Source organism: Camelus ferus, chromosome 6, assembly GCF_009834535.1.
Source record: "Camelus ferus isolate YT-003-E chromosome 6, BCGSAC_Cfer_1.0, whole genome shotgun sequence".
Taxonomy (NCBI): Eukaryota; Metazoa; Chordata; class Mammalia; order Artiodactyla; family Camelidae; genus Camelus; species Camelus ferus.
The window spans coordinates 72,133,416-72,146,836 of record NC_045701.1 but is presented as its reverse complement, the minus strand read 5'-3'; the positions used below and the strand labels follow the sequence as shown (position 1 = coordinate 72,146,836).

At 51.6% G+C, this 13,421-nt stretch overlaps 1 protein-coding gene across 3 annotated transcripts in view; it reads right to left on the bottom strand.

Moving 5' to 3' along the window:
* TMEM63C (transmembrane protein 63C) overlaps positions 1–13,421 on the bottom strand; it is a 90,034-nt gene that overhangs the window by 10,468 nt on the left and 66,145 nt on the right. For all 3 annotated transcript variants that reach the window (XM_014559169.2, XM_032482434.1, XM_006184448.3), the window contains 11 exons: positions 12,854–12,902; positions 10,900–11,008; positions 9,039–9,112; positions 8,343–8,423; positions 8,109–8,232; positions 7,205–7,338; positions 5,631–5,753; positions 5,018–5,171; positions 3,708–3,814; positions 2,596–2,682; positions 1,953–2,018 (listed from right to left, as the gene is read on the bottom strand). In XM_014559169.2, the coding sequence (XP_014414655.1) occupies positions 1,953–2,018; positions 2,596–2,682; positions 3,708–3,814; positions 5,018–5,171; positions 5,631–5,753; positions 7,205–7,338; positions 8,109–8,232; positions 8,343–8,423; positions 9,039–9,112; positions 10,900–11,008; positions 12,854–12,902 (1,108 nt within the window). The remainder of the gene's footprint in view (positions 1–1,952; positions 2,019–2,595; positions 2,683–3,707; positions 3,815–5,017; positions 5,172–5,630; positions 5,754–7,204; positions 7,339–8,108; positions 8,233–8,342; positions 8,424–9,038; positions 9,113–10,899; positions 11,009–12,853; positions 12,903–13,421) is intronic.

Here is a 13,421-nt window from a genome sequence, read left to right as displayed (position 1 = left end):
GAGGTAGAGATGGGGAGAGTAACTTTCATATACAGTCGTCCCTAGGTGTCCACAGGGGATTGGTTCCAGAACCCACTGTGGGTACCAAAATCCAGGGATGCTCAGGTCCCCTGTGTAAAATGGAGTATTTGCATATTACCTATGCATCTCCTCCTATATACTCTAAATCATCTCTAGATTATCTATAATACCAAATACAATGTAAATAATATGCTAATAGTGACTTGCACACAAAAAATTCAAGTTCTGCTTTTGGGAACTTTCTGGAATTTTTTTTCTGAATATTTTTAATCTGCGATATGTCAAATCCAAAGATGTGGAACCTGTGGATACAGATGGCCGACTATTTAAATGTGCTCCCAGCCCAATTTAAGTTAAGGAGGACCCTTTTGAGGGATGGTGGTGGTCTACAGCAAGTGTGGATGCATCAGGAGATACATGCAAGCGCTTGTGCTAAAGCAAGGGTGTTTGACCTGGGTCCACAGACCCTGGAGAGCCCATAAGTAGAATTTTAGGGGCCTGTGACCTTGAATATGGAGAAAATAGGGAAAAAACTTACATCTTTATTCTCACTAGCCTCTAACTGCAATTTAGCACTTCCTTCCTTTAAGAACATGGGCAGCACATCACAGCAGCCAAGGTCTGTCACCAGTTGAAGTATTTAAGTATCAAGTTGCTGGTCTCTCTTAACACCATTTGTGCTCATCATCACTTCAAAATGATGCTAATTATTAGACAGCCTGCTAAATTAGACATGCTAAATTCACATGATCAAAATTTTCCTGTCTGCACACATATGTTTGAGGTAGCTAGCTGGCCAACTTCAAGCAGGCATCATTCAGTCACCTGAATGGATGGCCACACTGCCTGTTCTCATGTGGGTGACCCAGGCATCTCTGTTGCTTTCCAGTGTCCCCATCTACACAATTCTGTCAGCTTCCTTGAAGAGAGAAATCTGTGAGCTCCCTGGACATATTTCAGAACTCCTTCAAAAGCTTTTCTTTCTCGAGGGCATCAAAGTTGAGTCATGAACTCACAATTCTTTTCTTTCTGTATACACACTGTACTGAAGATAGTGACCTAGTCAAAGATGAACTCATTCATCTTGGGAAAAAAAAAATCAACTTGTTGCAATTATAGTTTAAATATAGAAAGCTTGGAGAAGTCTGGTCCTTGTCCTATAAACCAAGCTATGAGAGCTTGTGTGTTGTTTGCAACATTACATCTTTGAAAATTTGGACTTTCAACATTTGTAACCCTAAAAACAACCAAAAAACCTGAAGTTGGCTGAATGCCCAACATGACCTGCATGTTGCCTTGTCAAAAATCCACTCCCCTGCCCTAATTTAGTAATTTTCTTCTAGCTAAGTAACATCAGCTTTCACACCGATGCCTTTAAACAATAAAACATAACTTTTGCTTGCCTACATTTAGAATGCATTGTCCTATTAAATGTGTTAACAGAGATCAGTATTACAAATTTGAATTTCAAACTATTTTGATAAATATATTTCAGCGTAATTGGTTTTCATTATAAGTCAGGTATTTTGTACCTTTAAAGGCATCTACTCAGAGTCTATGTAAAACTGGCGGAATCTGCGTAGGCTCTGTGGACCGTATCAGCATCAGTTTCCTGGCTGTGATATCGTACTATAGTTATGCAAGATGTTACAGTCAGCGGAAACTGGATGAACAGTACATAGGACATTTTTTGAGGGGAATTTTTTTGAATCCACAATTATTTCAAAAATTTCATTCAGAGAAGGAGTCCTTGGGCTTTACTAGATTTCCAAAGGGGTCCACGGCATGGGAAACGTTAAGAGGCTGCCTAATGAGAGTGTTTGCGTGCGTTCACCTCTACCTGTATGAGCAAATAAGAGATACACATATCCACCCGGTGTGAACCCACAGAAGCCCCAATGTACCCCTGAAACATGCACTCTAGTACTCACTGGAACCTGATGGATGCCTGTTCCAGATAGTAGATGTCAAAGAGCCAGCGGAAGAAGACGTCCAAACTAAAAGCAAGAATAAGGCAGACCCCTCAGTTAATAGATCTATGAAGTAAGGCCTGGGGTTCAATTCCTCTTGGATTGGCTTCTCTCCTTCCAACCTTCCCTTGCCGAATCTCCAAAGACTCTCACATCTTACTATTCCAGCTGGCCAATCCACCCTGCCTCTCTTCCTTCTTAATGCTGGGCCACCTCTGCCCCTAACCCTCTGGCCTTTCAGCTCGAGGCCATCCTCTCTGGCAAAACTTCACCAGCTATTTCTCCCACAGTGTTCTCTCTCTCTTCTGAATTTCTACTGCACGCTGGCCGCATTCTCCCCACCTTGGGCTGTAAGTTAGCTGGGAGGTATGGCTTGTCTCCCCAGCTGGATGGCAAACTCTTTGAGGGCAGAGTTCATGGCTGACAGCTTAGAGTTCACATGGTACCTGGCTCATGCCAGGCTCATGCCAGGCTCCTGCCAGGCACTGGACTATCATTTGAGGAATGGGTTTGCAGCAACCACGGGGGGCCTATAGTTACCTTGGAGGTTCCAACTCTAGGGTGAGCCTGGCTGAGAGAGGAGGGATAATTGGAGGTGATGTACCTGGTCAGTCCCATAGAGGGCAGGATGACTACCATGAACACCAGAAAGATGTAGCACTTGTGCACTATGATCAGATTCTGACTTGACCTAGAAGGAAACAAAGAGAGGTATGTTAAGAACCAAATGCCTAACTACAGAATGGAGAGAGAGAGATGGTTACCTGGTCTAGAAAATTGTTTGATAGTGTATACCAATGCCATTTCCATGGAGCACTGTGAGCTGTGCTTGGCTTGGAGCAGCGGGAAAGAACAGCATGATCAACTAGTGATGTCAGCCTTGGGCATAGGAAAGGGAGGGAGGGTACACATATGCCATATACTTGACATCTCTGTTAAAAGGACATTACCAGTGATACTCCGAATCCTTGCAGAGTTTCAACCATCAACAGAAGCCCTGTTCTTGGCCAGAGGAAAGACCAGTAAGGACTGTTAGGACAAACTTCCTGGCTTACTGCCTGATAGGATAGTAGAAACTTGCAGTGCAGGAAATAACTTGAGACTCATGCAGCCTGCAGGCCAAAGCAGGTCCACTTGCCCCAGGGTATGGTACAAATACTTTCTAACCAATTAGCTACCACTATAGAACTACTAAGGCTAACAAATAGGAAATAGATTCTAATTGTTAAAATGAGGGGACTGTGTGGGCTGCATGGGTCTACAGTCAGACTGAGTGCATGGGCTCTTCTGCTGTGGCCTTAACAGCCCTCCTGACATTTTCCCAACAAGTCCCACTCTCTCCCTCTCAACCTGTGCCCTCGGCTTGGAATTCCTGGCACTGCCTCTCTCTGCCTACGGCTCCAGATCCTTAGTGCACGGACGGAGGCAGAGCAAACAGCCCAAGGAGGGCTTGGTTTTGACTCCACACCCCTGATGTGGTGGTCCTATCTCAGCATCCCTGAGACCAAAGGCCTAGAGACAACCTGGTCCCCTCTTTCCAAATAATAAAAATAAATCTGTTAGTTTTTTGGGATGGTTTCTGGCATCAAAGCCATCCCATATTAATGTTATTCCTTAGGCCAGACAGGATGTGAGAGCACCAAACTGGTGGGGGTGGGAAGCAGGGGAAGAAGCTAGTGCCAAGTGCAGGGCTAGGAGGGGAGGCCCCCAGCTCACCTGGTCCAGTGGGCTTCCAGGAAGGCAGAGAGGTAGACGATCAGAGGCATTATCACCGTAAAGGCCCAGAGCAACAGGGAGGGGAAGAACTGGGTCACGACTGGGCTCTGCAGGGGTGGAGCGGCAGAGGGCAGGGAGACATCAATGCACAAGAAGCATCCCCCATCCCTTTCCAGGCCTCCCCTGCCTTCTCCCACACCCCTGGCCTCTTCTCCAGCTCAGTCCCAGAGCCGGCCTGGTGTCCCAGAGGCTGCACAGTGGGTCTGGCTTTTCTGACCAGCCTTTCTGGTCAGGGGTCTGCCTGGCTAGGGTGGCCAGAGGCTGACACCCCAACGTCAAGTGACATCCCCAAGGGGCATAGGTCTTCTACGCTGAGGTCCCTGGAGGGGTCACCTGGACTGCCCCTAGTGAGTTGGCCCTAAGTCTAGAGCCAGGTTTTCCTGTCTCAGATCTCAGGGAGGAGACACTGCTTTTATTGTGATGCTGTGTGAGAAGAGGTGGAGAGGAGGAGGGTGTAGAGAAAGAATCCCCAGGGAGAGCTGTGGTCCCTTGCCGGGGGCCTACTGTGAAGTTGAAAAAAGAGGGCAAAAGTAAGCGGCAGCAGAAGCGCTCGGCGTGACTGTGTGAGTGGAGTGGGGGTTGCTGGAGCAGAAACAGGGATAACATGAAAAGAGGGGCCTTTAGGGTCGTTGCAACAGCCTTGAGGCTACAGAACTTGGGAATGGGCCAGTCCACTTCTTCTGAACACCTCTGTCTGTATGAGGCACCCTCTCACTTGGACAGCCCCTGCTGGGCCCAGCACTCCCAGCCTGGAGCGGGCGTGTCTGGAAGTGAAGGAAGTGGAGACAGGTCTGGAGGGCTTGCTCCTCGAGGAGGACCACCTTGGGACTTCAGTCTTCCCCAACCTCAACCCTAGTTTCAAACCAGGGACCCAAGCTCTGGGGAACTCGGGGAGAAGAGAGCTGCCATGCTTGCCACACCTTCTGCTGCATTTCTTGTACCTTTAGCTTGACCCAGTCTAGAGAAGCCCTCCAAGCCTACACTTGACTGGACTGCCCATCCCCCCACACTCACCCCAGAACTTGCCTGCAGCTCCCCAACTCTTCAGCCCCTAGTCCCTAAGATGGGCAATGATCCACGTTTATCCCCTTTCGAACCAAGGAAACTCTATGCCACCATTTACACTGCTGCCACTGCCACAATCGCATGGGCTCTGGAGTCATGTTCTAGTGGGCCCCCATCCCATCCTTGCCCGAGTTCTTCCTTCATTTCCCTGGGGCCCTCATGCCTGGCCCAAGCAGAGGAGGCACCTGCAGCTTCTCGATGGGGCGGGTGACGTTGTACATGTCGATGGTGTTGATGATGATGGCAGGCGTGGTGAGGAAGAAGAAGAGGAAGAAGAGGAAGGTGTTGATTGCGATAAAGCGGGCCCACCAATGGAAGCGGCGGACAGACAGGTGTTTCCTGGGGAGAAATGGAGGAGGGAGATGCACTCAGGACCCTGGGTCTCAGCCCTCAGACAGAGCCCACACGCTGTTTCCTGCACGCCAGCTGTGTACCAGGCTTCCCTGGTCTGATTCAGCCTTTTGGGCCCACACCTGCAAGCAACAGTCCTGGACCTTCCCTTCGGTCACAACATTTGTAAAAGCCCTGAATATATCCCATAGGTGAGCCAAAAAAAAAAAAAAATCTGAATTCTTTCTGAAGGAAAAACCATTTCTCCAAAGGCTGAATGCCTTCTATGCTTGTGGTGGGGTGGTTTGGGGGTGGGCAGAGGCTGTGGTGCCCAGAAGAGGCACGGCCCAGGGGGGGCCGTATGTGGGCGATGAAGTGGGAGGACAGGTCCTGATTCCTTTTCCCTCCTAATGCCTTCCTCAGTCTCAGAGGAGCTCAAAGGAGAGGGGAGGGACAGAGGGAGCTTACCAAATAATGTCTTTGGGGTGTGGGGCAAGGGTGACCCTCCAGTGGTAGGATTTGACGATGGTGGTCACCGAGGACTGTTGAGGGGGCACACCACACTGGATGTACTTGTAATCCTCCTGGATGCTGCAGAGATGGGGGAGGAGACAGAGGTCTGGGGGTGAGGATGATGGGCTTGGGGGGTCTCATGCCGGGGCCCAGAGCCACTGTGGCCATCCCACAGGTGGGGGCTCACTCGCTTCCTGGGAATTCTTGCAGCCTTGGATATGCCTCTCAGGACCTTAGAGGAAGGCAGTTCCTAAGGACTAGTCACTGGAGGAGAGGGGCATTAGAGAGAGGGACTGTCCAGGAAAAGAGGGGATCACATGGTTCTCAGTTAATGTCTTTCCCCCTTAACAGTAGTGATGGCACAAAGACATGCTCTTTCTGTGAGGTTGATGGGGGAGGTACTAATTTCAGCCTCATGTTAACATCAGTAGCTACTAATTATTGAGTTCTACACAGTGCCTGACCCTGTGCTAACTGGTGATGAGCATTATCCTAGTTGCACAGATTTCTGAAGTCACAACAAAATAGGGGCAGGCTATGGCCCTGGAGCCCCATCTTTGGTTTTCTAATTAACACTTCTGCTGTCACTAAGCCTAAGATCTCTACCAGGTGCCAATGTTTCAGAAAATAAACAGTGTTGTCGCTTGTAAGTGTGTTGTTTTATATAACACACACACACTAAATGGAACACATATCCCTTCTTAACCCTCTCGGAGGTGGACAGGGACGATATCAGTGAAGAAATTTGACAGATAAGAAATTTGAGGGTGTAAGCAACTTGCAAAATTGCACACAACTGTTTGTGACTAAATTCTAAGCTGTTCCACGGTTCCTTTATGGGGTTGGGTGGGTAAGGAAAAGGTGTTATGAATGATTGGGCTCCCTCAGGGAGAGGATGGCCCCATAATCCTCAAAAGACTGATTCTGGGGCTCCTATCTATTTGACCCAGTCCTAAAATTCCTTCCAGAACATTCTAGAGTGGACCTAATCCACTCCCTGTCAAGGTGGGGCTGCCAGAGACTAGGCAGAGGGGAGAGGAGGCTGTAAGGCTATGAATTAGGGGAGGCTTGCAGCAGGAGAATAGAAATGACAAGCAAAGCTTCTCTACCCTGACTCTCACTCGCGGTGAGGAGAGGAGTGATGTATAGTGACGGAGACAATGGGTATCATTCTTGTTAAGGCCTGGAAGAGGAACCAAGAAGTCAGTGGCTACTCTGACCATTTCTGTGCTGAAGCAAGGACATATGGGAGTGAGAAGTCCGGGCCTGGGCATCTCTGGAGACAAGTTGAGCCTAGCAGCTGGGGGAAGACAGATGGGGCCATGCTCTGGGAAGCAAGATGGCAGCTGCCATGCTCGTGAGGAGCATGGAGGGGTCGAGGGGAAGACAGAATATGGCAAACCAGAGGGAGGCTTTCTTTCCTCCAACCCTTGGCTGGAATGGGAGTGAAAGAAGAGTGGTTACAGAGAAGCAGAGGCCCACTCTTGGGGCTGGGCTGGGCACAGAAGGCAGGTGGCCCCGGCACTCACTGATTCGTCATCCTGGAGTCCTGGAAGGTGACAAAGATCAGGTCCAGACGCTTCAGCCGAACACGGTTGAGCTCAGCGTTGAACTCATCAGTCAGCTGCTCCTCCAGCTCACTATAATATTGCTCTGCATCAACCTGGGGTGAGATATGGTCCTCAGAGCTGGAGCGGCCAGAGTTCCAGGAAGCTCGCCTGGACGTGAGGCCTCTCTCCCCTCAGGCGCCAGGCCCGAGGCCTTGGTTCCAACCCTGGCTCCCTTTGAAGCCTCACAAAAGGCTCAGGACCCCAACTGGGCTCCAAGATCCCAGCTCTAAAACAGGAAGAGGCTATGACTCTGAAATTAGCTCCCTGCTCTTAGATCTGGGCAAAGTGAGGCAGAGCTGGGTCAGGAGATGCTTTTGGACTTGGGGTGGACTCAAGAGGAGTGATAGAACGTGTTTGCAGCATTTTCAGGAACAGGGGTTATTCTTTTTCTGGACTGGCTAGAGTTCAGTCCTGCCCTGAGGCCTTCCTCTAGCTACAGTGATTGGGTGATAAGATTGAGCCCACTGCCTTCAAATAGTCCCGCCCCAGCTCTTTGAAAGCCTGAAGCCTGGCAGCCTACAGCAGCCTGCTGTGTTCTCCCTGGTCCTCCCATTCAAGACCAGAAGGGGGCAAGAGCAAGCCTCCCAGGATCACTCTGGAGGTGGCCCCAAGAAAGGCTTTGACAGCTCCCCTGCCTTCTTAACAGGGAGGTAGGACATGGTGGACAGGAAAGGAGGAGTTAGGTGCCACAGCACGAGCAGAGCTGAATGGGGCCTAGGGCCCAAGGATGCAGGTGAGGGGCACTGCCCAGATCCCTGGACAGAGCCTGGACACCCAGCGCCCCAGCTCTTCTGCTGTGTCCCCCAATGCCCAGGCCACTTACCTCTTTGAAGCAAGCCCAGCACTTGCAGAAGCACAGACGAGAGCAAGGGTGGACCTTGATCATCACCTTCCCCTTCTTCTTGGCCTTGGCAGTGTAATAGAGCCGGCCCCGCATCGCATGGCGCCTGTCAGCCAATGGGCAGCAGGGGAAGATCTTGTGGTCAAGGGCCAGCAGAGCCACAACCTCCCCTCCTCCCCCAACCCCAGGTCCAGACAGATCCCACTGTAGCCTCACCTCTGATCATCCAAGTCAATCAGGGTCCTGACGTCATAGCAGAAGTGGACTCTGGTCACTACACACCCGGGATAGGCCTCACTGAAGCCACAAACATGGATGTTGAGCCAGCCTGTGGGGCTAGGGACACCCCTTGACCCCCACCGCTACAGCCCTCAGGGCTGGAAGGCTCAGCTGCCTGTGGTTCCTGGTTCTTGGATGGTAGAATCCATCCCTTGCTCCTAAGGTCGGATGTCAGGGTTGATCCCTGGTAATCTGAGATCTGCCACATCCTTCCCAGATGACACAGAACAGGGTCAAGGAGCAGAGCTGGAAATTGCTGCTCATGGGGAGATAATTAGGTCCTGGGGCTAGGAACCTGGGTCACAAAAGATGCCTCAAGGTGATCTGCTCTAGAGAACTGTGGCCTGGGAGCTCCCTGGGCTCCACAGTTGGCACTGCAAGGGAAAGGAAAACCAGCATCCTCCCTTCACACCCATGCCATGTGGGAAAGCCCTGACTTCAGGAACCCTGCTCTGGCCCCAGGGCCTCGCCCATTCTGAAAGGCTGATTCTGCGCTGCATCTGGGGTGAGCCACAACCTGGGGTGTTTCTCTCCCCACCCCACCATCCTGTGCCAACTCACTATCCACATGAGGACACAGGCAGGATTACGAGGAGGAGGCAATCCTTGCCTCAGCCCACCCGACCCACTTACTGAAAATGCTTAATGATGATTTCTGGGTCTTGGATGTCCGTGGGGACATAGGTGATCATTAGTGTCCTTGTGACCTAGGTGGGGAAGGTAAATGGAGAAAGAAGACTGTGCCCACACAGGACTCCTGGAGTCTGGGTCTCTGGGTGGCCCAGAACTATCTGCAGTAGCCTTCTACGCACATCAGACCGCCTCCTTGCTAGGTAATCCAGGTGCCAGCTTCCCCAGCCTGTGCCCCTGAGGTCAGCAGACCACGGGAAGCTGCAGGCAGGCAAGCTACACCTCTGCTATTCTCTGTGCCCCCCGTAGGCCCCTCGCCATGGATGGCTGTGGTCAAGGGAGGAAGAGCCAGGGGCTGCGGACAGTGCTGGGGGCAGGCCAGAGCTCCATGCCTGGCAAGGGCTGCTCTTACTTTCTTACTGATTTCTGGTCTCCCTCCAACTCCTATGTCCCATGTCAAGTCCCACCTCCCTGGAGCCATACCTAACATCAAACTGTGAGGGGCTGGGAGATGAACTAGACTCTGAGAGCTAAAACTTCACATTTTATTCTGTGAGTGGGAAATGTCTTCCTGAGCCAACACCTCGAGGTGACAGTCTGATAAACTGTGTTTCAAGAGAAGGAATTCTGGGCAGAAGCTTCTGGTGACAAGAAGGAAAGCGGAAGTAGCCAAGTTCAGACTGATCAGGGGTGGCAAGGCCTCCATGCCTGGCAAGCTGAAACATCCAGGGGGAACCTCTCAGGGGTATGTGCATTACATAATGGGGTGGGGTAAAGTGAACCAGTCGTTTGGGATGGATGGCTAGAAGGAGTTGATCCCATCACTGAACCTTTGAAAAGCTGAGGATGGGAGCAGGGACATTGGTCTTCCCGGTTCTTTTCCAGCTGGAGCCCGGACAACCCGCAGGCCCCTCCCCTTGCGGAGCCTGCCCACGCCAAGCAGGGTGCCTGTATCTTCAAATACCCAACTGCCTGTGCACTTTTTCTGGCCTTGGGAGCATGCTTAACCCACGTGCAGAGAGAGGCGTGGGGAGTTAAAGCCCCCGGTGCAGCCCTCCTTAACCAGCGATGGGCAGGGAGTTGATGAGAAAATACCCCTGGCAGCTGCCCCCTGGGCAGGAAAACTTTAGGGCGCATGTTCTGCTCCGAGCCCCAGAGCTCCCCCATGGGATTAAGCAAGGTTGCTCAGAAGAGACTGCTTCTCACTGCTCCATTTTACCTGCGTTCTTCCCTCCCAGAAGATCTCACCTGCCTAGTGGTCTTTCCTGGGATCATCTCCAAAATAAGCAAATACTACTCAAATTTTTGCCTCAGGGTCTGCTTGAGAGGTGGGATGGGGGTGACCCAAACCAAGGCAGTGGGGATACATGCGGGGCTAAGACATGTGGTCTCTGCCCTCAGGGAGATTGTGGAAGGGCAAGGAGCTTGGGTGCAGCAGGAATGGACAAAGTGGTCAAAATGTCTTGAGGTTCAGCAGGGTGCACTGGCCACTGAGGATGGAGGCCCCCTGCTGGCCCAGGGTTAGTTAAGCCTTTAGTTTTCGGATGGTGGGGAGGTCCAGGGGTCCTTGGAGATGGTCCAGGGCAGCAGGGGTGCAGGGGGAGGAGGCACTTGGGAGCAGCTACTTACTGACTGGTTTGGAAGTGTTTCAGTGGTTTAGCAACCCAGACACATGTGCCAGGTGATGATTCTCAGGGATAAGTGAAGGAGACTTACCGTGCTCTCCGTGAAGGAGACCACCCCCGACAGGTGTGCAGAGCATGCCAAGGTGGGATGCCTCTGAAGGCTGGGAGTGGGATGGCCCAGCTGGGGAGGGGCCCTAGCTGGGAGGGACTTGTTCTGGTAGCTCTTTTCACTTACTCACCTTGTAGCTTTTCTTGGGCACGAACCCTAAGCAGTGATGAGCCATGAAGAAGAAGTTGGTGACGAAGTAGAGGAAAGCAAAGCAGCTGTGCAGCCACAGGAACTTGCTCCTGCCAAGAGCAAATCACAGGAGGCATGAGACCCCCCTTCCATACTACGCAGTCTCCGTCAGATCATTCTCTCCCACACCAGTCTTCCCAGGGCCGCCCTCCGGTGCCTCCACTCAGGCACCTTGGAAGGGAATGGAGAAGGGGCTGTTCACCCCAGCTAATAAAGGCTAACGTTTACTGAGTGCTTACCATGCGCCAGACCCAGGGTGGGGCAGGATGCTTTATGTATGTTTTCTCACTGGACTCTTAGACCACGTGAGAGTGGTACTGTGAGTATCTCCATTTCACCCGGAGGGAAATGAGGGCCAGGGGACTGCCTGAGGTTACTCCCAGCTGCGGCAGTGCCATGAGGTAAGCCCAGAGCTGCAGAAGCACTTACACTCAAGGTAGGACTGCTATGTCGTGCTACCAATGGCTGCGGCCCAGGGCCCCCAGCTGACCAGGACGCCAAGTGGAGGGGCCGCCCAACTTCTGTGGCGAGGGACAGATGCAGGTCTGGAGAAAGGAGGGCCGAGCAGATTTGGCCCCCTCCCCAGGGGTAGGAAGAGTCCTGGCATGTGGACTTTGCTCATATGATGCTGTCCCAAGGCATCAGGCCAGGTTGACTGCTCAAAAATAGGGCCCACCTTATTTGGTGCAGTTTGAGGAGAGAAAGGCTGCCTTGCTTCAAAATATCTCCTCCCCACCATCCCAGCGCCTGACATTTCACTTGACACTCTCCATCTCGCTAGATGCCTCTCTTCTCAGTTTCCTCAGAGGGAGCAAGATGATATGGTCCCTAAGGGACAGTCTGGCTCTTGGCCGGTATGTCTTTATGAATGTTGAAGGCTCTTTGCTCCCCTACTAAAATTCACTCCTTGTTGGGAAGTTGTAGATGCTTTATCCCAGTGGCCGGCCTGGTAGAAGCTGGAGCTCTGCTCTGGTGTTGGCGGCACCCGGGGAGGAGTGCGTTGAAAAGGGAGCTGAGAGGATGTCTGACCCCATTCTGCTGATTTGAGTTTGATGGATTTGGAGTTTGCCGGGATGCAGGGGCAGAGGATCAGGGGTGGGGCAAGGGGAGGTGGGGCAGGAGTGTGCAAACCCCGACTCACACCTGCTGGAAGTGCCACTTCAGCTTTGTCAGGCAGTCAGCCAAGCCTGGCCAGGAGACCTAGTGGGGCTGTTTTCTCAGAGCAGGCCAGCAGGGCCATATCTGGCTCAGTGCAGGTTGATCTGGCCACGAATTGGGTTTGCTGATGTTAAAATCCATGGGTTCCCAGACCACGAGGGCTGGAGGGGGCTTAGCAATCAAGTCCAACAGCTCCTCCCCAACCATGGACTAGGGACGAAGCTCAGAGAGAGAGAGTGTGTTGCCCCAGACCCAGGGTCGACTAAAGGCAGAGCCAGGGCATGAACCCAGTTCCTGTGGTTCCTCAGGCTCGCTGCTGTGGGAATAGGTCTATGTTTTGCTCAATTACATGAAGGTTGATCTAAAGTATTTTGTGGGCAGGGAAGCAATACCTTAAACCTCTACTTGCTACAGTGCTTCTGCTTGTTGGTAGCTGGACATGCTAAGCAAAGAGGACCACCTTTCCAAGTAAGTCTTCAGGAGTGACTGGTTTAGGTAGTTCCACCCATTACAGAGATGGGGGACACTGAGGCACCAAGAATACTGCCTCACCAAGAGAATGCAACTTCTGGCATCCCACTTGGGACCTGAGTTCCCAAGGAAACCAGGCCTTTCTTATCAGCAAAGTGGTACCCCTATTTTGGATCCACATATTGGACCCACTTTCCCCACCGACACCCCTCCTCCCATCCCCCACCCAGCCAGTAGAATGGGAGGTAAGAGGATCAGGTACCTACTCTGTGGAGACATTGACAATGGTGGTCCGACCAAAGTGACTGTTCTGATCTGAAAGAGAAGAAAGTTGCTGACCTCAAACCTGGCTCCTTGACTGGTTGGATACCAGACTTCTGGGTTCCTGAGTGAATGCCTGAGGTTTAGAGATGCTTGCCTAAGTCCTGTTCTAGTTCCCCAGAGATGGTCCCCAACTTCCCCAAAGCCCCAGCAAAGGCCTCCTCTCTTCCTTGGGACTGCTGATTGGGGGTCCTCGGCTGTGAAGTGAGATCGAGTCTTGGTGTGGCATCCTCAGTGCACAACTGGCACATAACCGCCATTGGTAAATGCTTGTTGAAGGAAACTGGCAGCCACACCAGGAGTGGAATGATGAAATTAGCAATGTTGTTACCACTGGCAACAATCACAAGAACCCAGAACTCCCAAAAATGTGTTGATGCCTCATTCTGATAGAGTAAATCCTTCTGGCTAGGTATATTTGTTGGTTAGACATCTCCAAGTTTTATGAAATATGTTTATAGAGCCTGCATCATACTATCATTGCCAAGACACTAGCTCATAGGATGAGAACCT